Here is a 26,711-nt window from a genome sequence, read left to right as displayed (position 1 = left end):
CCCAACGCTCTCACTTACACAAGCCACAATCCTGTGGGTATACGCGCTGGTAATCCACCCCAACGCTCTCACTAACGCCGTATATCAACGACGACCACATTCCTATGAGCACCTATCGGAACAATTTCTCCTTTGTCTACTTGGGATAAAACTATAATAATAGAATTTAGTACGGTTTCCAAATAGTATAATGTGCCTCTTATCCTTGGCATCAAAGGTCCACTCGCTCCCTATTTATGTGATCACCACTTACCTGATTGGGGTTACTCATCCATTCATATAAACAATAACCACCTAGAAACCACGTTTACCAAGATTGAACAAGAATACACGGCACATATCAGTTCACTAAGAACTAGGGTATTTATTGTCAATAAATATATAACACAGTACTATGCAACACGGATTATGCAAAGAAAAGGCAAAGATTAGAATGCGCGCTTATTATGGAAAGGGCGGATGTCACCTTATTAATGTGAAGCCGGGACTCGGCAGTCATCTAGGTTCCCTTCTCGTCTCTGTGTCTTGGCTCGTCTCGCAGTCACACCCCAGCCGTCACAAGTACACGTCTGCACCGCTAGGCTCAACCTCGTCTGCTTCCCTCCAAGCCACTGGAACCTTGCTGGTTATTAGCTACCGTATCTCTCTCTCTCTCTGTTTCAGTGCGCTCCGCGCTAATTCTCCTTCAGTCTTTCTCAGAGAGTCTCGGTCTTAAATCTTTCTCGGACTTCAAAGATGGCGACTGTCCGCCATGAAATAATTAATGGCAGAGATGCTAACGGCTAGATGCCGCCTACGAACTGACTGTCGACTAACTAACACCTTCGCTAATATCAAAGCCTGTTCCTTCGTGGAAAGCTACGGCCAGTAGCCTGCCGCCCACCAAATTCTTGTACCTCCCCGTACCAAGGACACGTTCCCAGCCGGCCGGCCTGAAGTTGTGTCTTCGGAGTGGAGAAAAATACATTCCTTCGATAAGGGCCAGCCTGAGCCGGTTCTCTCCAAGCGAACAACAGCTTGAAACTAAAACATTACACTTGACTTAGAAGGCCTCTCGAGCTACCAGGCAGAAAGCAAAATGGAGTTTGTCTCGTTTAAGGCCTACAGGGCCCACAATACGCATAACTCCATGGAAAATATCCTAACACATTAGCAAAAGAGCAAATCATGATTAATACTTATATATCTATCCCCTAGCTTGAATTCATAAGCCCTACTCTAAAGAAAGGGACACGAAAATACTCTATTATATAAAAGACAGAGATCCTATCTATAGTCCTAATCCCTATGCTATAAGGGTGATAGACTGGAGTCACTCTCCATCATTCTCCCTCTTAAAGGAGCCAGAAAAGGTCAGCCATTACATTACACCCCTTGACTCCAGTCTATTAACTACAATCTATATAGAACTCACATCAGTAGAAGAATAATAGGAAACAAAATTAACTGACCTATGTCTCTTGCTAAGTCTTCAAAACTGGAGCAGGGAAGGAATGCACTGAATAAAGCAACAAACAGCTATTAAAACACAAATGGCAACAATAATTCCCCCTAAAATCTTTCGTAAAGAATGCAAATCAGGTAACCAATTAAAGAGCCAGTCAAATAAGCCCTGATCAATGTGTTGTCTAATTTCTGCAGTCAAGTCGTGGAGTTTGTCAATATGGGCTTGGATTGATTTAGAATGGTCGGACAAATTAAAACAGCATAGGCCCTCAAAATCAGAACATTCATGTCCATGTTTTAACAAAAGGTAATCAATTGCTGCACGATTCTGTAAAATAGCTCTACGTTCACCCTGGGCATCAAATAACAGATCAGATAAAACAGTAGAGGTTTGATTGATGGATTTAACCATCCAGCAGGCCATCTTGCCAATTGTTTTGGCATTATAAACGGCCAATGCAGGGACTCCAATAATAGAAAAAGCTAAACCAAGATATTCCAATTTGAAGTAAAGGTGAACGGAGGAATCGCAGTCTTCACGTAATGACATTGAATCTCGTACCATACGGGAATGTGAACTAGGATGTGAAGAAAACATCAATAAACTCAATCTAGTGATAGCACATGGACCACCGGAAATATTTGCGGGAATATAGGGCCAAGACGAATTCCCGTAGGAGAAGAGCCAGCCAGAAGGCAATAACATGGAACGATAATAACTAGGGGCAACTAATAAACGTTTACATGTCATATTGTTTTTGACGGAAACACATGAATTTGGAAGTCTCTTTAAACACAGCAATCGTTGATGAGCTGAAAAAGAAGTAACAGCCTGAATCTTTAACCTAAGACATTCGGTGATAGCTTTGGGATCACATGTCATCATAAAACATAAATCACCTGGTGTGATATTGAAAGTTGTGATTTGGGAATGAATAGGGGTATCGAGGTCAGGAAGAACAGTACATAAGGGACAAAATTCATGGGCTGCGAAATCGCCCAGAATAATATTTGGCCGGGAATTTGAAATATTAAAAATATGCCGTAAAGTCTCAGTGGATGCTGGGACGGCAACCAGGCAGGTCGCCAAAATGTCAGTCACAGACCTCATGGGGGTAAGACAGAAATGTGGAGAGTTTGTCACTCTCTTAGCCAAAGTTATCCAGAAATTGGAAGAGGAGTCCCATGTAGTAAAGGAACGCGGAACTCGGGTTTTCCAATCAACCGAAGTCGGTGGATCCTCTCCTCTCCCGGCGTAGCAGGCCAAAAGAAGTCCAACGGCGACACATCCTGCAGCAGCAGTCCAGAGAATGATCTGAAAAAATACAAACACAGGCCTTAATCATTCTCGTAGGTAACATTTATCAGCTGGGACAGCTTCCCAGCTATCTTTCCCTGGCTTCATCACCAAAACGGTGTTGTCATGACCGGTCGCAATAATATCAGCCTGTTCAGGGGGATTTTTAGGCGATTGCACCCATATTTTAGCTCCAGGAAGATCAGACGATCCGAAGCCTTTTTGTCCTCGCACAGTTAGCAACGTTGGGGCAGAGCCTTTCTTGATCTCACCACTGAAGACAGGCATAATCAGTAACTGAGCAACACGGTCAGACTTTTTGATCAATAAGTCAGTCTCACTGCTATTAAGCAAGAGAACCTTAATCTCTCCCTGATAGTCACTGTCAATTACTCCTCCGAGTACTTGAATACCTTTCAGGGCAAGGCCTGATCTGGGGGCAATTAATCCAAAACTACCGGCAGGTATACAGACACCAATGCCAGTTTCAACAATTATTCGGTCTTTTCCTTGTAAATTTGCATCATTTAAAGCATGCAGGTCTAGGCCTGCGGAACCTGGGGTCGCTCTACATGGAGCCAAAGCACCGGGGGTAATTTCCCAATACATGACAGTGTTGGACAAGGAATTAGGCTTTACATCAACATTTGGAGGAAACAAACGCATCAGAGGGGATTCAGCATGTAACAAAGGGCGATTATTTAAAATTAACAATGCCTGAAACAAAAAGTCTGTCCAATTTTTATAATGGTCATCTGTCAATTTACGCAATTGTTCTTTTAGCAAACCATTCATTCTCTCAATCAGTCCCGAAGCCTGTGGATAATATGGAATGTGAAACACCCATTCTATGTTATTTTCCACACAGAATTCCTGTACCAATCTTCCACGAAAATGGGATGCGTTATCAGATTGAATTTGGAATGGAACACCATAGTACAAAATAAGCAGCTCCAGGGTCTTAATGGTATTCACTTGGGTAGCGTTCTTGCAAGGGAAAGCGACCAAAAGGCCACTATAAGTGTCAACAACTGTACAGACATACTGACAATTTTTGCTCATAGGGAGCGGGCCAATATAGTCAATCTGCCAAATTTGAGCGGGCAATTTTCCTCGATGTAACTGGCCCCGAACAATTTGAGGCACCTGCTTCTTTCTAGAATGTTGGCAAATGGGACAATGCAGAATGACATCTTTAATCAAAGAAAAAGGAATATAAATCCCTCGATCGGCAGCCCACCTGCTAGTGGCTTTCTCTCCAAAATGTCCCGCTTTCTGGTGGGCCCATTTCGCCAATCCCGCCAAATCAGAATCTTGCATGTCCACCACTGCCTCAGCAATTTTAGATTTCTCATCTGCAATGTTATGAAAGAATTTATCAAGGGAGTCTATCGGAGTGTGAGCATCCACGTGAAAGATTGTCACAGTACTCTGTGGGAGCAACTCCCAAATTTCTTGCCATAATTCTCTTCCCCACAGTTCCTTTGAATGCAATTCCCAATTATGAGAATGCCATGTTGGTAACCATACCGCTAGTCCATTAGCAGTGGACCAGGAATCAGTGAAAATATGACATGTGCCAGGCAATTCCTGTTTCAAAACTTGGTAAACTGCATAGAGTTCAGCATATTGACTACTCTTACCATCACCAGTTGTACTCAATAATTTCTGCGTGATTGGGTTATAGGAGACGGCCTTCCAATGTCTTTTCTCACCAATGAACTTCGCTGAACCATCCGTAAACCACACGTTTTCTATCCTCCGCGGATCAAATGATTTACCCCATTTAACGGGAGATTCCTGCACTACGGGTACGGAACAATCACTTCCTGTCTCATTGGAGGGCGCCTGCGCCACTCGCTCATGTAAAACTGCCACACCATTCGGACCCACACGTGCCCTGTCCTGAATGTACCATTTCCATTTAATCACGCTCGCCTCTTGAGCATGTCCAATTCGATGAGATTTCGGTGAACTCAAAACCCACTGCATAATAGGAATTTCAGGTCTCAAGACCACAGCATGGCCTAGGGTCAATTGCTCGGTATCCACCAGAGCCCAGTAACATGCAAGTAATTGTTTTTCAAAAGGTGAATAACGCTCACCAGCCTCAGGTAACTTTTTAGTCCAAAAACCTAATGGCACTTTTTGTCTGCCCTGCTTTTGCCACAGACTCCAATTGGCATACAGACCTTCCACGGACACATTCAAGTCCACATCACCTTCACCCACCGGCCACAAATCCAAAGCATACTGAATTGCTTCGTTCGCTAAATTAAAAGCATTCTGTTGTGATTCACCCCATTCAAACGCATTCTTCTTACGAGTGACTCGATATAACGGAGCCAAAATCTGACTTAAATGGGGAATATGCTGACGCCAAAAGCCAAACAAACCAATGAAACACTAAGCCTCTTTCCTGTTCTTTGGAACTGCAAAATCTAGGATTTTTCGCTTCACCTGTGGGATCACTTCTCTGTGACCTTCATGCCAATTAATCCCTAAAAATTTTACATTCTGGGATGGACCTTGTAATTTATCAGGATTAATTTCCCAACCTTTTGCTCGCAAACAATCAAGGATCTGATCTAAATGGGACTGTACCTGATCTTGCGTCTCACCTTGAATCAAAATGTCATCAATATAATGACACACCTGTATTTGTGGATTAGCGGGCACTTCAGACAAATGCTCTGCCACCAGCCGGTGACAGATCGTGGGACTATGTACATAACCTTGAGGAAGACTCCGGAACGTCATTTGACGTCCATTCCATGTAAAACTGAATTGTTCCTGACACTCGGGGGCAATCGGAATTGAAAAGAAAGCATTAGCAATATCAATAGAAGCATACCATGTACCTGGATGCTTTTGAATTCTCTCAATCAAAGTGACAATGTCTGGTACTGCAACAGCCAATTTAGGTGTATGTTTATTCAATTCTCGATAATCAACAGTCATGCGCCAAGAATTATCACTTTTGCGCACGGGCCAGACGGGGTTATTCCAAGCAGACGTGACCGGAGTGATAACTCCCGCGTCAACCAAATCCTGAATTGTAGCATTAATTTCTTCATGACCACCTGGGATACGATATTGCTTCTGAGAAACCACTTTCGTGGCTAGAGGAATTTTAATAGGGGGCATCCGTAAACGGCCAACCCGTACGGGTCTGGTCGAAATGTACTGTTTAGTACCAAATTGATAACAACCATCATCCAGATGCAAAGTCATTCCTTTTAAAATATCAATTCCAATTATATACTCCAAAAGTGGTACAACTAACACAGAGTATTCTCTACGAGGAATCCTACCAATTTTAATTTCAAGTGTAGTTTGCACTGCGGGGGTCTCTTTTCCACCTAAACCAGTAATTGTGAAAAACTGTCCTTTAAATTTCTTTGATTTTCCGTGAATTAAAGTGGCCTCCGCTCCTGTATCAACTAGTGCTCGGGCCCTTTGGATATTACGATGTTTCCAAAAAATCTCAATATCTACATAGGGTCTGTTGTCTCTGTGAGCCCACTTGTGTACTGGAGCTTGACCTATTTCCTAGTCATTTTTCCCGCGTTCTGTCAACCAAGACAAATCAGGGTAAATGGTCTGTTTTCTTTGGTATCGAAATGTCCTGTTCATATCCGTCTCCATTACGAAACGGATTTTTGTCATTTTCAAAATACTGTGAATTACGGTCAGAAAGTCTGTTACGATCCTCCCTTCTTTTCATTTCAGGGGAATAACTCCTCTCCTCTCTATGTCGGTTGGAAACACGATCATCTCTCCCCTTTCATGTTCACCCTCTCTCCCTCTCTCGTAATTACGATGAGGGGATACATCACGTTCATAACGCCGATCATCACGGCGATCAGAATCCACACGTCGTCTCTCATCACCACTGTCATCAGAACCACGGTCATACTCATTCTTTCGCACACGACGGGCACCCTCTTTCCGATCTAAACCACGCTTACGAAACATATCCCATAAGCGATTATTAGGCTCACCGTCAATGTCCTCCCTTTTGACACCATCAGCAATAAGAGCAAGAAACATGTCACGTCTAGAGAACTTATAGTCCCCAGCAGTACGACCCTCAGGTCGAGATTGTCTTTCAGGTTTAAACCACTCACCCAGCTCACCAAGCTGACGAACAGATTCAAGCACAGCAGACAAAGGATTGCCAGTTTGATTAATCAACAAAGTCATCATGACCTGCTTGTAAGCAACAGGCGAAGAACGGATAATGCGATTACGCACAGAAGATGTTAAAAGACCATCCAGCAATCTGTCAGAAGTACTGAGAAAGATAGCAGTTTTCATGACTTCCTCCTTCAAACGTTGCGACGCATCGCGCAAAGTGTACCATGGCTTGTCATTAACAGGCCAATCAGATTCAGTAGGATATTTGTGGTTACAGCCGTCAGACGCAAGCTGGAGCAAAGTAATTTGACCAGCACCATTATAGTTCCGAAAATGATCTTGAATAGTGGAATCAGAACTCAAAGAGCAAAAGCGTAAGCAATCAACATCATCAAGCATAATACCGGCAGCGCCTAGTTCATAAAGGCGCACTATCCAAGTAAGCAAGGCCTCACCAGGCCGTTGACGAAATCGTTGTAAAATGTCACTAACCTCCTGTTGAGTAAAGTCCTCAATACAATCCAAAGCAATACCAGCTGGATTACCAGGGGCTTGTTGGAATTTGAGACGAAACACAGGGTGAGCAGAAACCTCAGGAAGAGCTGCCGAGGAAGCCCGCATCTTAGATTTAGCAGAACAATCGGGGCAAGATACGTCATCCGAATGGGAAGAGCGAGCACGGTCGCTGTGAGTAACAGTATCAGTATAAGAAGCAGATTTACAATCACGTCCGGAGCGAGAAGATTCGCGCTTATCACCCTCCTCAGCCGAGGAGTCTGAAGCATTTGAATCCCAGATATTACCATCCCACTCATCAGGGTTCCAATCCATTCCGGCTTTTGCTACGACCAGACGCACTTTCCGTGTAGATACACGACCACGACGATGTTTGTACTTATATCGTGCAATACGGACCGCAGCTCTTTCGGCTATGGTCTGATATGTTTCAAGTTTGTCTGCAAGCAATTTATTTTGACAGCGCAAAAGAGTATGAGCATTTTGCAACTCAACACCCTGTCCTTCCATGTCCTTAAACTGCCTCTGCAGCTGAACAAACCTCTCATGAAGAATTCTATATGCATTAGGAACAATCCAACCTCTGCGCCCCAAAATAGGAAGCTCATCACCCTTCACTACTGGCGCTTTCTGTAAGCCTGATACCACATCGGCAGGCTCCGCCTGCTCCAAACAAGAAGACCAATTTTCACTCAATCCAGTAGAATCTGCCCACTCACGGGCCAAAGCCTCGTAAGGCGTAGACTCCCAGCCGGGAATCTGAATAGGTAACTTAAAAACCGACGGTGATTTTTTCGCAAACATATTGACACACAAAAATTATATACACAATTATACACAAAATATACGTACGAGCCGAGCGCAAACCAACAAGATCAAAACAATACAGCGCACACAGGCTTCGTAAACAGTTCGTGACGCCAGATGTAATGGCCGGATTTTCCGTTTAGATGGGATCAGTCCCTAGGGGCCCCTATAACCCAGCCAGAACGTACTCACTTCCCTCCTTATAACGTATTCACAATGGATATAGATATATATATATGTATGTACAAGTCGTACCTAAGGATGGGGGAAATAGCAATAAACATGCATAGGTTTTCTACCATATCTTATTCACATCAGTTAGTCTCGCGGCCACTCCGACCCAGACTGATCTACCCCAGGGCAGATATGACACACAATCCGGCGTGTCTACACATGGGCCTTCAGAACCCAATGCTCTCTTTTCCAAACGGTTTACAATCCGGCAAACCTACACGTTGGTAATCCACCCCAACGCTCTCACTTACACAAGCCACAATCCTGTGGGTATACGCGCTGGTAATCCACCCCAACGCTCTCACTAACGCCGTATATCAACGACGACCACATTCCTATGAGCACCTATCGGAACAATTTCTCCTTTGTCTACTTGGGATAAAACTATAATAATAGAATTTAGTACGGTTTCCGAATAGTATAATGTGCCTCTTATCCTTGGCATCAAAGGTCCACTCGCTCCCTATTTATGTGATCACCACTTACCTGATTGGGGTTACTCATCCATTCATATAAACAACAACCACCTAGAAACCACGTTTACCAAGATTGAACAAGAATACACGGCACATATCAGTTCACTAAGAACTAGGGTATTTATTGTCAATAAATATATAACACAGTACTATGCAACACGGATTATGCAAAGAAAAGGCAAAGATTAGAATGCGCGCTTATTATGGAAAGGGCGGATGTCACCTTATTAATGTGAAGCCGGGACTCGGCAGTCATCTAGGTTCCCTTCTCGTCTCTGTGTCTTGGCTCGTCTCGCAGTCACACCCCAGCCGTCACAAGTACACGTCTGCACCGCTAGGCTCAACCTCGTCTGCTTCCCTCCAAGCCACTGGAACCTTGCTGGTTATTAGCTACCGTATCTCTCTCTCTCTCTGTTTCAGTGCGCTCCGCGCTAATTCTCCTTCAGTCTTTCTCAGAGAGTCTCGGTCTTAAATCTTTCTCGGACTTCAAAGATGGCGACTGTCCGCCATGAAATAATTAATGGCAGAGATGCTAACGGCTAGATGCCGCCTACGAACTGACTGTCGACTAACTAACACCTTCGCTAATATCAAAGCCTGTTCCTTCATGGAAAGCTACGGCCAGTAGCCTGCCGCCCACCAAATTCTTGTACCTCCCCGTACCAAGGACACGTTCCCAGCCGGCCGGCCTGAAGTTGTGTCTTCGGAGTGGAGAAAAATACATTCCTTCGATAAGGGCCAGCCTGAGCCGGTTCTCTCCAAGCGAACAACAGCTTGAAACTAAAACATTACACTTGACCTAGAAGGCCTCTCGAGCTAGCAGGCAGAGGGCAAGATGGAGTTTGTCTCGTTTAAGGCCTACAGGGCCCACAATACGCATAACACCATGGAAAATATCCTAACACATTAGCAAAAGGGCAAATCATGATTAATACTTATATATCTATCCCCTAGCTTGAATTCATAAGCCCTACTCTAAAGAAAGGGACACGAAAATACTCTATTATATAAAAGACAGAGATCCTATCTATAGTCCTAATCCCTATGCTATAAGGGTGATAGACTGGAGTCACTCTCCATCATTCTCCCTCTTAAAGGAGCCAGAAAAGGTCAGCCATTACAGTGCTGGACACAGAACCTATTTAATTTACTATTCCAACTCCAATCACCATTTAATTAGGGTAAGTGCTGGACATTAAATCTTAATAAATTACTATTCCAACTCCAATCACCATTTATTAGGATAAGTGCTGGACACAGAACCTATTTAATTTACTATTCCAACTCCAATCACCATTTAATTAGGGTCAGTGCTGGACACAGAACCTATTTAATTTACTATTCCAACTCCAATCACCATTTAATTAGGGTAAGTGCTGGAAACAGAACCTATTTAATTTACTATTCCAACTCCAATCTCCATTTAATTAGGGTAAGTGCTGGACACAAAACCTATTTAATTTACTATTCCAACTCCAATCACCATTTTATTAGGGTAAGTGCTGGACACAGAACCTATATAATTTACTATTCCAACTCCAATCACCATTTAATTAGGGTAAGTGCTGGACATTAAATCTTAATAAATTACTATTCCAACTCCAATCACCATTTAATTAGGGTAAGTGCTGGACACAGAACCTATTTAATTTACTATTCCAACTCCAATCACCATTTAATTAGGGTAAGTGCTGGACACAGAACCTATATAATTTACTATTCCAACTCCAATCACAATTTAATTAAGGTAAGTGCTAGACATTAAATCTTAATAAATTACTATTCCAACTCCAATCACCATTTAATTAGGGTAAGTGCTGGACACAGAACCTATTTAATTTACTATTCCAACTCCAATCACCATTTAATTAGGGTAAGTGCTGGACACAGAACCTATTTTATTTACTATTCCAACTCCAATCACCATTTAACTAGGGTAAGTGCTGGACATTAAATCTTAAGAAATTACTATTCCAACTCCAATCACCATTTAATTAGGGTAAGTGCTGGACACAGAACCTATTTAATTTACTATTCCAACTCCAATCACCATTTAATTAGGGTAAGTGCTGGACACAGAACCTATTTAATTTACTATTCTAACTCCAATCACCATTTAATTAGGGTAAGTGCTGGACACAGAACCTATTTAATTTACTATTCCAACTCCAATCTCCATTTAATTAGGGTAAGTGCTGGACACAGAACCTATTTAATTTACTATTCCAACTCCAATCGCCATTTAATTAGGGTAAGTGCTGGACACAGAACCTATTTAATTTACTATTCCAACTCCAATCACCATTTAATTAGGGTAAGTGCTGGACACAGAACCTATTTAATTTACTATTCCGACTCCAATCTCCATTTAATTAGGGTAAGTGCTGGACACAAAACCTATTTAATTTACTATTCCAACTCCAATCACCATTTAATTAGGGTAAGTGCTGGACACAGAACCTATATAATTTACTATTCCAACTCCAATCACCATTTAATTAGGGTAAGTGCTGGGCATTAAATCTTAATAAATTACTATTCCAACTCCAATCACCATTTAATTAGGGTAAGTGCTGGACACAGAACCTATTTAATTTATTATTCCAACTCCAATCACCATTTAATTAGGGTAAGTGCTGGACACAGAACCTATTTAATTTACTATTCCAACTCCAATCACCATTTAACTAGGGTAAGTGCTGGACATTAAATCTTGATAAATTACTATTCCAACTCCAATCACCATTTAATTAGGGTAAGTGCTGGACACAGAACCAATTTAATTTACTATTCCAACTCCAATCACCATTTAATTAGGGTAAGTGCTGGACACAGAACGTATTTAATTTACTATTCCAACTCCAATCACCATTTAATTAGGGTAAGTGCTGGACACAGAACCTATTTAATTTACTATTCCAACTCCAATCTCCATTTAATTAGGGTAAGTGCTGGACACAAAACCTATTTAATTTACTATTCCAACTCCAATCACCATTTAATTAGGGTAAGTGCTGGGCACAGCACCTATTTAATTTACTATTCCAACTCCAATCACCATTTAATTACGGTAAGTGCTGGACATTAAATCTTAATAAATTACTATTCGAACTCCAATCACCATTTAATTAGGGTAAGTGCTGGACACAGAACCTATTTAATTTACTATTCCAACTCCAATCACCATTTAATTAGGGTAAGTGCTGGACACAGAACCTATTTAATTTACTATTCCAACTCCAATCGCCATTTAATTACGGTAGGTGCTGGACACAGAACCTATTTAATTTACTATTCCAACTCCAATCACCATTTAATTAGGGTAAGTGCTGGACACAGAACCTATTTAATTTACTATTCCAACTCCAATCACCATTTAATTAGGGTAAGTACTGGACATTAAATCTTAATAAATTACTATTCCAACTCCAATCACCATTTAATTAGGGTAATTGCTGGACACAGAACCTATGTAATTTACTATTCCAACTCCAATCACCATGTAATTAGGGTAAGTGCTGGACACAGAACCTATTTAATTTACTATTCCTACTCCAATCACCATTTAATTAGGGTAAGTGCTGGACACAGAACCTATTTAATTTACTATTCCAACTCCAATCACCATTTAATTAGGGTAAGTGCTGGACACAGAACCTTAATTATATACTATTCCAACTCCAATCACCATTTAATTAGGGTAAGTGCTGGACACAGAACCTATTTAATTTACTATTCCTACTCCAATCACCATTTAATTAGGGTAATTGCTGGACACAGAACCTATTTAATTTACTATTCCAACTCCAATCACCATTTAATAAGGGAAAGTGCTGGACACAGAACCTTAATTATATACTATTCCAACTCCAATCACCATTTAATTAGGGTAAGTGCTGGACACAGAACCTATTTAATTTACTATTTCAACTCCAATCACCATTTAATTAGGGTAAGTGCTGGACACAGAACCTATTTAATTTACTATTCCAACTCCAATCACCATTTAATTAGGGTAAGTGCTGGACAGTAAACCTTAATAAATTACTATTCCTACTCCAATCACCATTTAATTAGGGTAATTGCTGGACACGGAACCTATGTAATTTAATATTCCAACTCCAATCACCATTTAATTAGGGTAAGTGCTGGACACAGAACCTATTTAATGTACTATTCCTACTCCAATCACCATTTAATTAGGGTAAGTGCTGGACACAGAACCTATTTAATTTACTATTCCAACTCCAATCACCATTTAATTAGGGTAAGTGCTGGACACAGAACCTTAATTATATACTATTCCAACTCCAATCACCATTTAATTAGGGTAAGTGCTGGACACAGAACCTATTTAATTTAGTATTCCAACTCCAATCACCATTTAATTAGGGTAAGTGCTGGACAGTAAACCTTAATAAATAACTATTCCAACTCCAATCACCCTTCAATTAAAACATTAAACCATAATCCATAAATTGCTATACAATTTCGCTAATTGCTAATAATTCGTAGAAATTTCGATTTTTAGAATTTTAGATTTAAAATAGAATTTTATTATTCTATAAGTACACTATACTTTTTTAAAATACTACTCACTCTTATCCCCTATAAACTCTACGTCCCGTTTCTAAAATTATTATGCATTTCTTAATTAAATATTAAATAAGAAATATATATTTACAATACTTTTTTATACATACACAAATGCAAACTACAAAAAATTTAACAATAATCCATAAATTTCTATACAATTTCGCCTTTTACAAATATTTATTACAATTTTTGAAATGTTGAAAAATTTTTCAATTTCGAAATTTATTATTCTATAATTACACTATACTTTTTTAAAACGCTACCCACCCTTATCCCCTATAAACTCTAAATCCCGCTCCTAAAATTAAGATACTTTTCTTTATTAAATATCTAAAAATAAATATATTATTTCTTAAATATTTAATAATAAATATATATTTACAATACTTTTTACTACATACACAAAAGCTAACAGCGACGGCTCGTGGAGGGAGTTACGGTGGGGCAGGAGGGTGGGGAGGGGGTGGGGCAGGTTGGAGGTTCCTAAAAACCGGCATATGGATAATTGCAGGTAAGTAAACAATTTAATTAATAAAACGAATTTCGTAGTGCGCCTTGCATCGCAAAATGCAATGCAGTGCGAGCTACGAAATTCGTTTTTATTAATTAAATTGTTTACTTACCTGCAATTATCCATATGCCGGTTTTTAGCAACCTCCGCCCTGCCCCTCCCCCTCCCCGCCCTCCTGCCCCACCGTAACTCCCTCCACGGGCCGTCGCTGAAAGCTAACTACAAAAAATGTAACAATACTCCATAAATTTCTATAAAATTTCGCCTTTTACAAATATTTATTACAATTTTCGTAATTTTGAAATTTTAATTAAAATTCGAATTTTATTATTCTATAATTACACTATACTTTTTTAAAACACTACCCACCCTTATCCCCTATAAACTCTACATCCCGCTCCTACACTTATAACTAAAATTATTTAAATTATATTTATAAATTACCTTATATATAGACAACATTTTACTATATCATTACTTAACATACTTTAAAACATCACTTTTAAATATCGATATTTTTGCCTATCGATATTTTAAGCTTCGATATTACATATTTCGATATTAATGTCTTCGATATTATTAACACACACATAAATCGATATTTTCAACGACGATATTTTGGTTGTCGATATTTCTTACCATTGACTTTTAGGACTCGATAATATGGTACTTCGATATTATCAACTCGATATTTTGACTGTGTACCATTTGAGATATAGTAAAGCTGGCTTAACTTGCCTAAACCCTTTCCCCTTTAACAGGGGTATGATGAACTTTTTCCTAATACCTCCAAAATGATCACAGAAAAACAGGAAGTGTGCAGTATCCATAATTGAACAGCCATCACATTTACACAACTCTAAATCAAGTGGCTTAGTCCAACCAGGACGACCAGAAATTAGCAGGTGAATTTTGTCTAATCGGACCTTGGTTAAAAGGAATCTATGATTTGAATTATTAACAACCTTTAGGTAAAGTTCCAGATCATGTCCAGAGGATGCAATCAGTTGATGAGTCCTGACAGATGGCTTTAACAGCTCCACACCTTCTCTGTCCATCCCTCGGTTCAACAAAAAAGTGTTTTTGACCCACTTCAGGTCACCTTTTACTAAGTTAGATGGTTCATTAAACAATTCAGGCCGACCTAACTTTACACATAATTGTTGTACATATTTCAACCAAGGGATCTTGTCCTAATGATCTAGCCTTAGACAGTCCTTAAAAATGTCATGATTCACTTCCAGTTCAAGCCAGACTGAAATCCATTTTAATAGAGGGGCCATAGCGATTCGATCTTCCAGATAATCCAAGCCGCATTCCTGATGTACTATGAAGCCGGCCGTGGATCGTGGCAGGGAGAGAATCGTTTTAAGGAAGTTATCTTCCGTTACCTGAAGCATTTTAACTGGCCTAAAACCCCATAGGTCTGCGCCATACGTGGCGATGGCAATACACTTAGCAGCATATACCTTTAAAACTGCCTCCAGGGGTTTCACCCCTAATTTACGTGAAAAGCCCAGCACTGCAGAAATAGAACGTGCCAGGGCATTTTTTTCCTCCAGCAATTGGACGTCATTCTACTGTGAAATAATTGCCAGACACAGCAGAGATCACTATGTGTTTCTCAAACCAAATATGCGCTTATATTAAATGTTCAAAATAGCTATATGGTCAAGTGAACTTTTCTGAAGTTCTGATAGGGTAATTAAGCACAATTGCCTTGTTAGGGTGTGGGCCTCTGTGCTTGATTACTTGCATTTCTTTGAATGCCATCACACTTAGGGGCCTATATATGAGCTGGTTTGCGTCAAGAGTGATGCAAACCTTAAGTCAGATTTATGAAACTATGCAAGACCACTTTGCATGTCCCTGAGTGGCTCAATAAATCCAAAGCAAGGCAACGCAGTGCAAATCACCGTATTGCCTTACTCAGCCCTGGGAAGGAATTCCATAGGCGTTGCATGGGTATTCCCATGCAACTCTCATGATTTCCACTCCTTCCCAGATTTACCAGAACTGGTAAACCCGGAAATGCGCCAAAAAGATCCGCCTTCCCATGAGAGGCATTCTGCAGCACACAGAGAAAGAGGAAAAAGCCTCTCAGGATTGTTTTTGTGCAGGAAGGTGTCCCTTCCAGCACAAAAACAATCCTGCATGCAATGCAGACAACCTTGCAAAGGGTGCCTGCGTTGGCATTAGGCCGCATTAGGCCGTCAAAAGGGCACCAGCGTAGAGGAAAAGGCAAGAATGCACTGTATTGTCTTATATATGGCACATTTCTGCCTCTTCTCTGTCACTGCATGACTTTGTCCTAAATAGGCCCCTTAGAACCCAGCCTGGCTCTTCACACTGTTGATTTCCTATCTGGAGCATCATTATGGTATCATATGGTAATCTCTCCCTCGACCCTTAAACGTCCTCACAGTGAAGCCATTGCCTATTCCTGTTTGCCTAATCAGTAGTTCGCGATATATGGAATTATACTATAAAAGGAAAATACTCCTACTGGCACCCACCTGCCCCTCCTAATACAGATTTATGGTCTATGTCAACTAAGCTCGGGCCTACAGAAGGGCAATCCTTCATTCATTAGGGCAACAGACAGCCAGGATAGGTGTGAAAGTTAGGTTAAGAAAGGCACATTTTCAAGTACACAAACCTATTACAAATGGGCCATTTCCATTTCTGAAAGAGATAAAGACATCAAATTGGGTGAGTGAGGGAGATTGTTTGCTTATCCTTTGAACTATATGAAACTTTGGAGACTCGGCTCTCAAGTCTTATGGGGAACATAAGCTAAACTTAGGTGGAGGTGGACAAAAGTCAAATATGAGCATGAATTACAGATCCTTAAAAAATGGAATTTAGTGCAGTGGAAATCCACAATAATGCATATTTTTAATGTACTAAATTCATGAGCGGAATGATAATCATTCCCCGCGAAGGTACAGGGGTGTTGTTAACTGGTCATAACAATGTGGGTATTAACAAACCTTCCAGCTAATCATCACACCTTTTCAATTCACCTAATGTTAGTGCCAACAAAGGCTGGCATAAGTGGGTTTTCAAGGAACTGGGGGCTGTCAGGGAGATTAAGCGAGCGATTGCCCAGAATTACATGGTGCTGAACCGAGCAGTAGCTGGGAAGCCAACCGTGAGCCCGTGCTCCGAAGTCAGCCACTCGGGTCGCTGTGCCACACCTCTCACTAGTATGGCATACTCCTTTTAGCGTAGTTTCTCAACTTGAACTGAAGTTCACTGCTCTTCACCCACAGATTCCACCCTGTGGATGCTTATAGAGCCCCTTTCTTAGCGTCTTCAAAATTAGCTACTTGCAAAGTTGCACTTCCTGCCTCTGCAAGGGATGTTGGATTGCACTGAGGAAACACATATAGCGTACAGGAGATATTTAGTATTCATCAAACAGACCTCCTATTCCACTCTGCTTACCCTCTGGTGCAAGAACTTGCAGCACGAATAGCAGTTCTGCCTTCTCCATCTTCCATTCTATATGACAGTTCTCTAATCCACTAGTAGTCCGAGATACTAGAACGCTTCTACAGGACCATTGGGTGTCTCCATCCCACACCCAAAACAGACACAGACCTCTAACAGTGGTAAGTCATCAAAGAAAATGTTCAAAATGACCACCAAGAGTTTCTTGCTACAGATTTTTACATCATCATAAAAAACAGGCACAATAAAAACATGTCTTGTTCTTTATGACGCATCCCACAAACTGTCAAGAAACATACCTGTAAATGATAAAAATTTCAAAAAGCACACTTTCTTGGAGGTCAACAAATGGATGCGGATTGCAACTTTACTTCCATAGAATGCTCACAGTTAACATCTATGCCAACAGCACAGTGGTGATCTCAGCAAAGGAGAGAAACCATGGAGGATTAGTTAATGACATCTCCTTGTGGATGTCCACAATGCTATAAGGCTGAATGGCTCTAAAACGGAGGTGCTCATCCAGGGGAACAATCCTGAGCTTTGCGGAGCCAACCACTGGCCTGTATCTCTGGGACCTTTACCCACCCCGGTTCCCAAGGTTATGAACCTGGGATTTTCCATTGATAACAAGCTTTCTCTCGCTGCTCAGGTCTTGGGAGTCACCTTGGGCTGCTTTGCAGTCCTCAAATGGTTAAAGAAAATTCTCTGGCTAATCCCACCTGCTGCCCAGAGGACTGTCCTGCAGGCCTTGGTGATCTCCAGACTTGATCATGGTAATGTATTGTATCTGGGTGCGGATAAGACCTCTGTACGCCATCTCCAGCTCATTCAGATTACAGCTGCCAGCCTTCTCTTTAGGTTGTTAGCCCTGCCTCTGTCTCCCCTATGCTCTCTCAACTCCACAGGCTCTGGGTTGGCAAGCGTATCGAATGTAAGGCTCTCTGCTACACGTTTAGAGCTCAGCACGGCCTGGCCCCCGCATACATACTCAATCTTGTCAATCCCTATCGACCTTCTCGCAATCTACGATCAGCTAATATTTCCCATTTCTCAGTCCCTAGAGTACCGCTGGCCCATATGTGTGGCCGTTCCTTTTCCTTCCTGGGACCTAAATTGTGGAACTCTCTTCCGCTAGAACTCAGGAATTGTCAATCCCTTTTTGCTTTCCATAAAAAGCACAAGACTTTTCTTTATAACCAAGCCTAATGCCTACTGAGCTTCTATCGTGCTTGCTCCGCTGTCAAAGGCGGGAAACCCTGTTGGATAGCTGCGTGCTATATAAATCTTTAAAATAAAAAAAATAAATCTTCCCCAACCTCTTCGCAAAAACAAGCTGTCAAAGTCAAATGAACCTACACCTTCGTCAATGCATATCACATGCTGGAAACCAAGACTACAGAGCAGATATCACATCAAGATCACAAATATTACTCAATTAAGATACCATAGAGTGGAACAGCAATCCTATCCTACCACAGTACGAAAACCTCAACCTAAGGCTGGGACACCAGTCCTTCCGCAAAGAAAAGATTAACCCTGTGGTTGTCTAAGAATTCGCCTCCAAACGTAACCCCTTATGGTCTCATATAGACATGGGTTAGAGACAATTCAACTACCATCCTCAGTGACCTCATTGCTCCTAACTTTAAACTCATGCTCAAAGAGAGGGTCTCAATAGCACAAATCTGTTCCACAGAACTTACTTGCAGGGCAGTACATCACATGTTATTAGTATTGTTTGTGTTCCTCACAATATGCTGCGTGATTAGTAATAAATGCTGCTTCATCACAGCTGTCATATAACTCAGGTTAACTACTTACTTTATTAACAGAAATCCTTGCCCTACCCTTACACCTGTAGGTCACATTAAAGACAATTCTTTTAATACATGATTTAAACTACGGGGTCACCCAACCTAACTCCAAACCAGCTTCCAACCTCTTTGAAAACCAAGGTGATCTAGGTTTGAAGCACATTATTAGTGAAGCAACACACTCTGCAGGCTGAACCCTGGGCTTGCTGTCCATGTTCAATATTGAAACTACATGCCATGTAATACAATTACACATATGGATGATCCCTCTTTATTTACTTGCGCTCAAAGATGCTCTATTGTTATTTACCACGTGATACGACAGATCCCAATACCACTTTGAGTAAATGTTACAATGGCAATTGTAGAGAAGGTTTTAGGGCCTAGTAAAAAAATGTGTCTGCAGTGAACCACAAAAGACACCAAACAGAGAGATCTTCCTAACTGAACATAAGTAACGCCAGTAGTGACACCCTCAACAAGATTCCCTATCTCCCATTGCATTAGCCCCAAACTGGGATTAAACCCTCAATTGAGTTCCCATCCTCCTATAAACCTCTACCTCCCTCGCCTAATTCAGGAGCGGCCTCAAGACCAGGCGGTTCGAGTATCCCCTCCCCACGCAACGCCTGGATACCCCTCGGGGTGATTAGCATGCTCTACAAATACTGATTGATTGATTAAAGTAGTTTAGTGCTGTCCTGGTGAACCTAAAATGAAAATATCACACTTTGTAAGGCCTATGGCCCAAGTCACTATCCAAAGGGGTAAAAACAGAGGCAAGGATATAAGGGTGCTAGTAAGAAACAACACTAATGATCATAAGGAAAATCCTCACTCCGCCTTGGATGAAGAGAAGCAAGCAAGCAACTCTAATTCCCCCTGATCTCTCCGCAGCTAACAAGAGATTTATGCCAGATTATTTGTAAAATAACCCTGAAATGGCGGGGCTACTTTAGCACTTCACTGAAATGGTGGGATTATGTCTTAAAATGGATTTGTTGCTCTCTCCATTAGAAAAGCCAAAAAGTGAAAGTGAGCAATAGGAAAGACGAATTTTCAATATAATGAATGATTTTCGGTGTCTGGCAAGAGGTATTCTGTCTCATGCTACTGTTCAACATCCACATACTTCTGGCACACATGATCAGATACTTTTCCAACTGTATGTGGATGATACCCGAATCTACATCCAACTGGACAATAACTCAGTGAAGATAAGCATTGCAGAATGCTTTGCCCACACTTTGTATTGGATGAAAAACAATGTCCTTTATCTGAATGGAACTAAAGCAGAGATGTTAATACCAGGAGCACCTGGCTGTAATAGCCTTGCTTTTAAACGACCCAAAAACCCAAATCCCCATCTAAAAAAATAAAAAATCTAGGGCTAATCTTTCATACAGACCTTTCATTTATTCCACAAGTTTACCCTGTAGTTATTGGTGTTAACTTCAACTGTCCAACTCAGTAAGATCCTGCTACTAAGGTGAACCAATCTTTGACTGGAACCGACAAAGAACCTTGGTAATGGGTCAGTAGACTGCTGTGATGACGTCTATAAATGTCTCTCAAAACAGCTATTGACGAATAGCAAAACCTGTGAAATCACACAGGCAACCCCTCCCTCAACCTCTGGGAACACAATCATGATATACCGGACTTAAATCTCGACATTGGCTACCAGTTTTTAAATTCAAAATCATTTACACTATACACGAGGCAAAAATGCGACCCCGAAGAGACAGTTGTGGTATTCTCTTCTGTGGCCTGCTGAATTGGTAATCACAGCTGTGCCCTGTCAAGCACAGCTGTGAGTGTCACTATGATGTTATATGCTCTGGGAAGAGGCATCTTCAATTGCCACAACAGTATACTCGCATTTCAGGAGAATGGAGAGAAACATTAAAGGCAAAAACTAAGAGCAGATGTCGCGTTACAGTAAGATAGGTAAACAGAAGAGATTAAATGTGACAGGTGAAAGAAACAGTGAAAAAAGACTAACAATATAGAGCACAGATAAATCACAAAAGAAAAATGATAAATAATAGCAACAAATTCGCAATTTAAATGCCAACAAAGGATAAAAGGAGGAAGCCGAAGGTCAATGGTTTGGGTACAAGAGAAGATAGGTGCTAAAAGTTATAGAAATGCTGTGAAAACCTAGGCAGGCCCACCGGTGGAAAAAGCCTGGCGGACAGAAAACAATGGAGAATAAAATACAGTTGTGAGGAAGCAAGAGAAGACAGAGCAGGAAATATATGGTTGAGAAACAATGGTAAAGAGACAAACTTCCTCTACCCACAGACTTCTGTTTTCACAAAACACAATAATCACCATGAGATTGTTGGGTCCAATGAGTTCTCGTATAAGTTTGCACCTGCGAATGTCATCAGGGAGATCTGCGCCAACTTTCACTTTAAACCTACAATACAAAAATGCATGAATGCCTGCACGGTAACTATAACACAGCATCACATATCTGATATGATACATATGCAGGGGCAGATTTACAAGCCCCTTGTGACAATTGCAGCGCCGTTGCGTCTCTTTTGTGCCCCTACCAGATAAAGTCTGGATCTTCCGCAAATCTACATCATAGTCATCCAATGGTTAACGGTGCATCATAAGGGTTCATTGGGTGGCAAGGACTGCCTTCCACGTAGGAAGAGTGTGGGGAGCTCTCTGGCAAATAGGAGGTGGTGCTGTAGGAGGTGGCAGTGGCAGAGGTGGAGGATTTGGTGGTGGAGGTGGTGGACGAGGGGGAAGATGAGGAAGGCATTGAGGGGCCGATGCCCATGCCTTTGCATCTTTTATGCTTGGGAGCATGGGAGGAAATCCAAAGCAAGCTCTTTGGTGTCCTCTTCCAAGGCAAAGTCTCCACAAGCCTGAGCACAGGCATCTTTGTAGAGATTTTACTTGCTCGAGGGTGTACGATTAGTCTTTTCTGCCTCACATCCAGCGCCTCCTGGAGCGTCTAAAGGATGTGTTTCTCTGAGTCGTTGGAGTCTGCCATTGAAGAGGTCTTCGACACTGACCAAGTCTTCAGACCCAAAGAAGTCTCAATGCAGCAGTTGTTTTCGGCACCAATGGTGGCTTCGAGGAAGATTTCTGTGCTGCCACTGAAATGGTCTTTGGCCTTGGAAGGGCTTGAGGTCTCTGAAGTATCTGCAGGCTCGACGACCACAAGTGGTTGAGGGCAATGGGCTTGGGAGTTGTGGGTTGTGAGGTCTTTGGCCAGTGCCAACTAGAGCCTGAGGGTGGTGGAGGTCTGGAAGGCTGCGCCTTAGTTGGAGGGCTCGATGCCCGACCCCCTCAGGGGTGGTGCTATGCCTCAACCCTTGAAGGGTGTGGTGTGTTTTTCATTGCCAACCATACTCACGGTCCTTGCCAAGGTCTTTGTCCTGGGACTGAAGCGTATGGAAACAAGGGGTGCCGCGTGAACTTCTTCCTCTCAATCGGATTCAAAGAACAGGTTTCGTTGGGGCTAGGCGTTACCTGGGGGCTGGAATGTCAGAAGGGCTGGCTTCTTCACACTCCTCAAAGTCGGGTGAGGAATGCTCTCCGAAGATGCACGGGGCGTTATTAGAGACTAGTCGCTGCATCCTCTGTTGTGCTTACCTTCTCTCTCATTGCTACTACAGTGTTTTCTTTGAGTGGAAGGTAAGGCAGGATCGCACACTGTAATGTTATGGTCGGAGGAGAGGCAGAGGTAACACAACTGTTGGTGGTCGGTCATTGTTCTTTTTACTGAGGACATTTTTGAAAGGGTGTCCGCTGGCTCACTATGTGTGCATTCTCCACTAAGAAGTCATTGAAGACGAGGAGCAGGTGACCCAGATGAAGCCCTGAGGACGTGGCAGTTAGGAGTCAACCATAGGTTGGGTTCTGAGAGGTGTTGGTAAGCTACATGGATGAAGGAGAGTTTTTTCCTCAAGTATCGGAGTCAAAATAATCCGATGGGCCCGAACAAGAGGTTGACGACCGCCTCAAACTCATAGCCCCAGCGGTACATGTCCAAATCTGATGGCAGAAGAAAACAATTGAACATGGAGTCAGAGCCCTTGCACATTCACATCTAAGGCAGGAGTCAAACTAAACCCCTTGACTTAAAACACTTCTTTGAAGACGTCTGAAAGTCCGATACCAACACTAGATGGCAGGAGTCTGCAGAGCATGCGTATCTACACCAACATATGCTACAAACACACTGAGGAGTTCTGTGGCCATAGAGAGGAACTACATTTTCCAAAAATATGTGTCAGTAACGGTTTAAGTGAATTACTGAAAATTATAGTACACATTTCTACAATGGGTATATTGTTCTCTAAATAAATTAGCATCAAGGCATCAAGACAACGACAATTTCTGGAAGCAGGTTTCGTTCATTGATCGAGAGCCTGTCCATCCTATCTATCCATTTTTTTGTTGCAGTTCAGCACATTTAGTAAGCTCATTGGTACTGTAATTGACACTAATCTAATAGGCTGTCGTCTTGGAGACATTGAGAGAATACCTAAGCTTAAAGCTACATTTTAGCACAATGTTAATGGGTAAATGCCTAATAGCAAATTACTTTTAAAGGGGTCCACCCCCTTCCTATAGACCATTGGTTACAGAACTGGGTTATGTACATTATACATAGACCTTGTCTACCCTCATCAGGTGCACCAAGCACAGACTAGGACCTTGTGCCATATTACAAGAGAACTGAATTGTCCTAAGAGCAGCCACAAAATGGCACCTGTGCTGGAGAAAGCACAAACTGAAAGATGTAGGGTGAAGGACATGCATTTACAAATTGGGCAGGAAACTCCTGTAGGTGAGTAGAGTATGTAAATGCACTTGTCTGCAGGGGGTGCCTAGGGGAATCCCTGAACCTACTTGGTATTTTTCAAATCATGCCATAACAGAAAGAACTGACTGTGTAACATTTCCTTTGTGGTGCAGTAAGTGTAAGTCCTAGTACCCTGTAAGTCCCTGTGCTCGAGTCAGTAATAAGACTAGGGTGTAGGCCCTGTGCCGCTACTACAGTGTAGGAGCAGCAACAATGGCATTCCCGCCATTGTATGAGGCCACACCCTCTGAAAATTAGGGCACACTCCTTTGAAACATCTCCAGCAATTGTGATAGTATTGTAATGCTCAAAGCATTATGCACACTGACTAAATTATTGGTCATGCACATATTCCTTATGAATGTTAACATTTACAGGAAGATGTATGTCAAACTATATATTTATTTCGACTCATTTATAAAGTTGATCCACATACCATAGGATATGTATATTTAAGGTATTACTATACCACAAATGTAGCCAAAAGGTAGCAGAGTGCTGTACAAGGTCAAAGACAAGCAGAAGGTCAATGAGTGATATGAAAAGTAGCTGGTTTGTGGATTGTTAATACAAATTGATACTGGGTTCTTTAAGATGATGCATCTTCCTTGGCGGCCCTGATACGCTTGAGCGGACAGGTGCAGGATTGGGGATGGCCCAATATGGAACCAGACAAAATCGCCCTTTATGCGGATGATGTCCTCATCTATTTAGCCGACCCGCGCGGTTGGGCCCTCACTGCCTCCAGATCCTCCATTCCTGTGTACGGGCCTCTGGCCTCCGGCTCAGCCCCAACAAATCGGTCCTATTCCCTCTCCACACGTCTAGAGAATGTTTTGATTGGCAGTCCAACATACCGCTCCGCCGCCAATCGTTCAAATATCTTGGGATATTGGTGACTTTACTCCCTGAACTCAGCTGGGCTCTTAATGTTACTCCCCTAGTGAAGAGGTGTCTAAGGCAGACCTACAGAAGTGGCAAGCATTGCCCCTGAGCCCCATGGGGAGAGTCGCACTCTTTAAAATGATGATTCTCCCCAGGTTCCTTTACATGCTTCAAAACACCCCCTTCAACTTTCCGAGGGCCTGGTTTCGGGACCTTGATAGCATGGCCTCTAGGTTCCTCTGGGGAAAGGGAGGGCTGGCCTGGCTTTGAGCGTCTGCAGGATCCCTTCCCTCAATGGGGGCCTAGGGATGACCCATTTATATCTATACTATTTGGCCACACGTCTTCTATCTCTGCACGACTGGTTAATGGAGGTTGGTCCAATCCGGCATACAGGTTGGAGCTAAGTGAGCTGGGATTGACCAGAGTTCAGTCGATGCTGTATGGGGAGCCTATTCCATCCTGATTTCCAGAAGTGACGTGTTCCGTGCTGTTGGCCAGGCGAGCCGCATTGCGACACACTAAGTGGACACACACATTGACCCAGTGCACACCCCTGTGGAAGGGCACTTGGCTCAGGGAGGTCAATGGGCTACATGGTTTCTGGTCCTGGGACCTTATAGGTATTTCTTAACTGGGAGATGTAAGGGTGGGCGACCACATGCGCTCCTTCCAAGACCTTCAAACTAGACACTCCCTGCACCAGTCACAGTTTTACAGATACCTACTGCTGCGCCATGCTCTTCAAGCGCACCTCACGACAGGTACACAGCTTCCTGACCATAGCCCTCCTGAGGCACAGATTATGCTGGGGGACCTGGGGAAGGGGGGCATCTCTCGCATCTACCGGACACTGATCAACAACACCCCAACATCTTTAGATCGGCTACTGGTTCAATGAGAGGACTGGGTGGGCACCCTGGAGGAAGAAGACTGGCGCGACGCCCTTATGGCTCCCAGGACAGTCACCGCCTCTGCCACACTGCGCATGGTACAGCTATACTATTTACATGCTGCCTACCTGACCCCTGCGGGCCTTCATCACGCAGGCCTTCGCCAGACCCCTGCCTGTGCTAGGTGACTTTTTCCATATGGTATGGGCCTGTCCACGCTTGGCGAGATTCTGGGGGGACATTGAGGAGGCACTCACTGAAGTACTGGGGTGGGAAATCCCACACAATCCAAAACACACGTTTCTAGGAATCACAGACGGACTGGACGGATCTAGAAATGAGAAATTGTTTTATACTACTGCAATGGTGGTGGCTAAAAGGGATATAGCGGCCTCCTGGAAATGCCCTGACCCCCCCCCCCCCCCAACGTTGGGAGGCGGCAGACTGGGGTTGACTGGTGTGCCACACAGGAAAAGAAAAGACTAAAAACGCTGCTTTTTTGACCTCTTTAATCTAAGTTTGGAATGACTTTCTGGAGTTAGCGCCGGGATACTTTAAGTAGCTGTGCGCTGTATAAATAGAATATTACATAACATAACATAACATAACAAAAGACCATGTATGAGGTGCGAAGCTGTCCCAAGAAGTACCAAAGGGTTTGGGGGAAGTGGTTGGGAGGAATGGTTTCGTCTCACCGGGAATGTTCAACGGTATATCGTTTTGAATTTGTCCATCCCTATTAAATGGGTCACTCGGAATATTGCCTATATTTCTATGTTATCATGGTGTCGTGATGATTG

General features: G+C 42.5%; 1 protein-coding gene across 3 annotated transcripts in view; it reads right to left on the bottom strand.

The window, feature by feature from the left end:
* Positions 1-26,711, bottom strand: part of LOC147724011 (mitochondrial enolase superfamily member 1-like) — a 376,214-nt gene that overhangs the window by 117,194 nt on the left and 232,309 nt on the right. For all 3 annotated transcript variants that reach the window (XM_086965612.1, XM_086965614.1, XM_086965613.1), the window contains one exon: positions 21,634-21,721. In XM_086965612.1, the coding sequence (XP_086821738.1) occupies positions 21,634-21,721 (88 nt within the window). The remainder of the gene's footprint in view (positions 1-21,633; positions 21,722-26,711) is intronic.

This window comes from Lissotriton vulgaris, chromosome 4_1, assembly GCF_964263255.1.
Source record: "Lissotriton vulgaris chromosome 4_1, aLisVul1.2, whole genome shotgun sequence".
In the NCBI taxonomy this organism is placed as follows: Eukaryota; Metazoa; Chordata; class Amphibia; order Caudata; family Salamandridae; genus Lissotriton; species Lissotriton vulgaris.
Note: the sequence above shows the minus strand (reverse complement) of the source record. Positions and strands in the feature narration are given on the sequence as shown.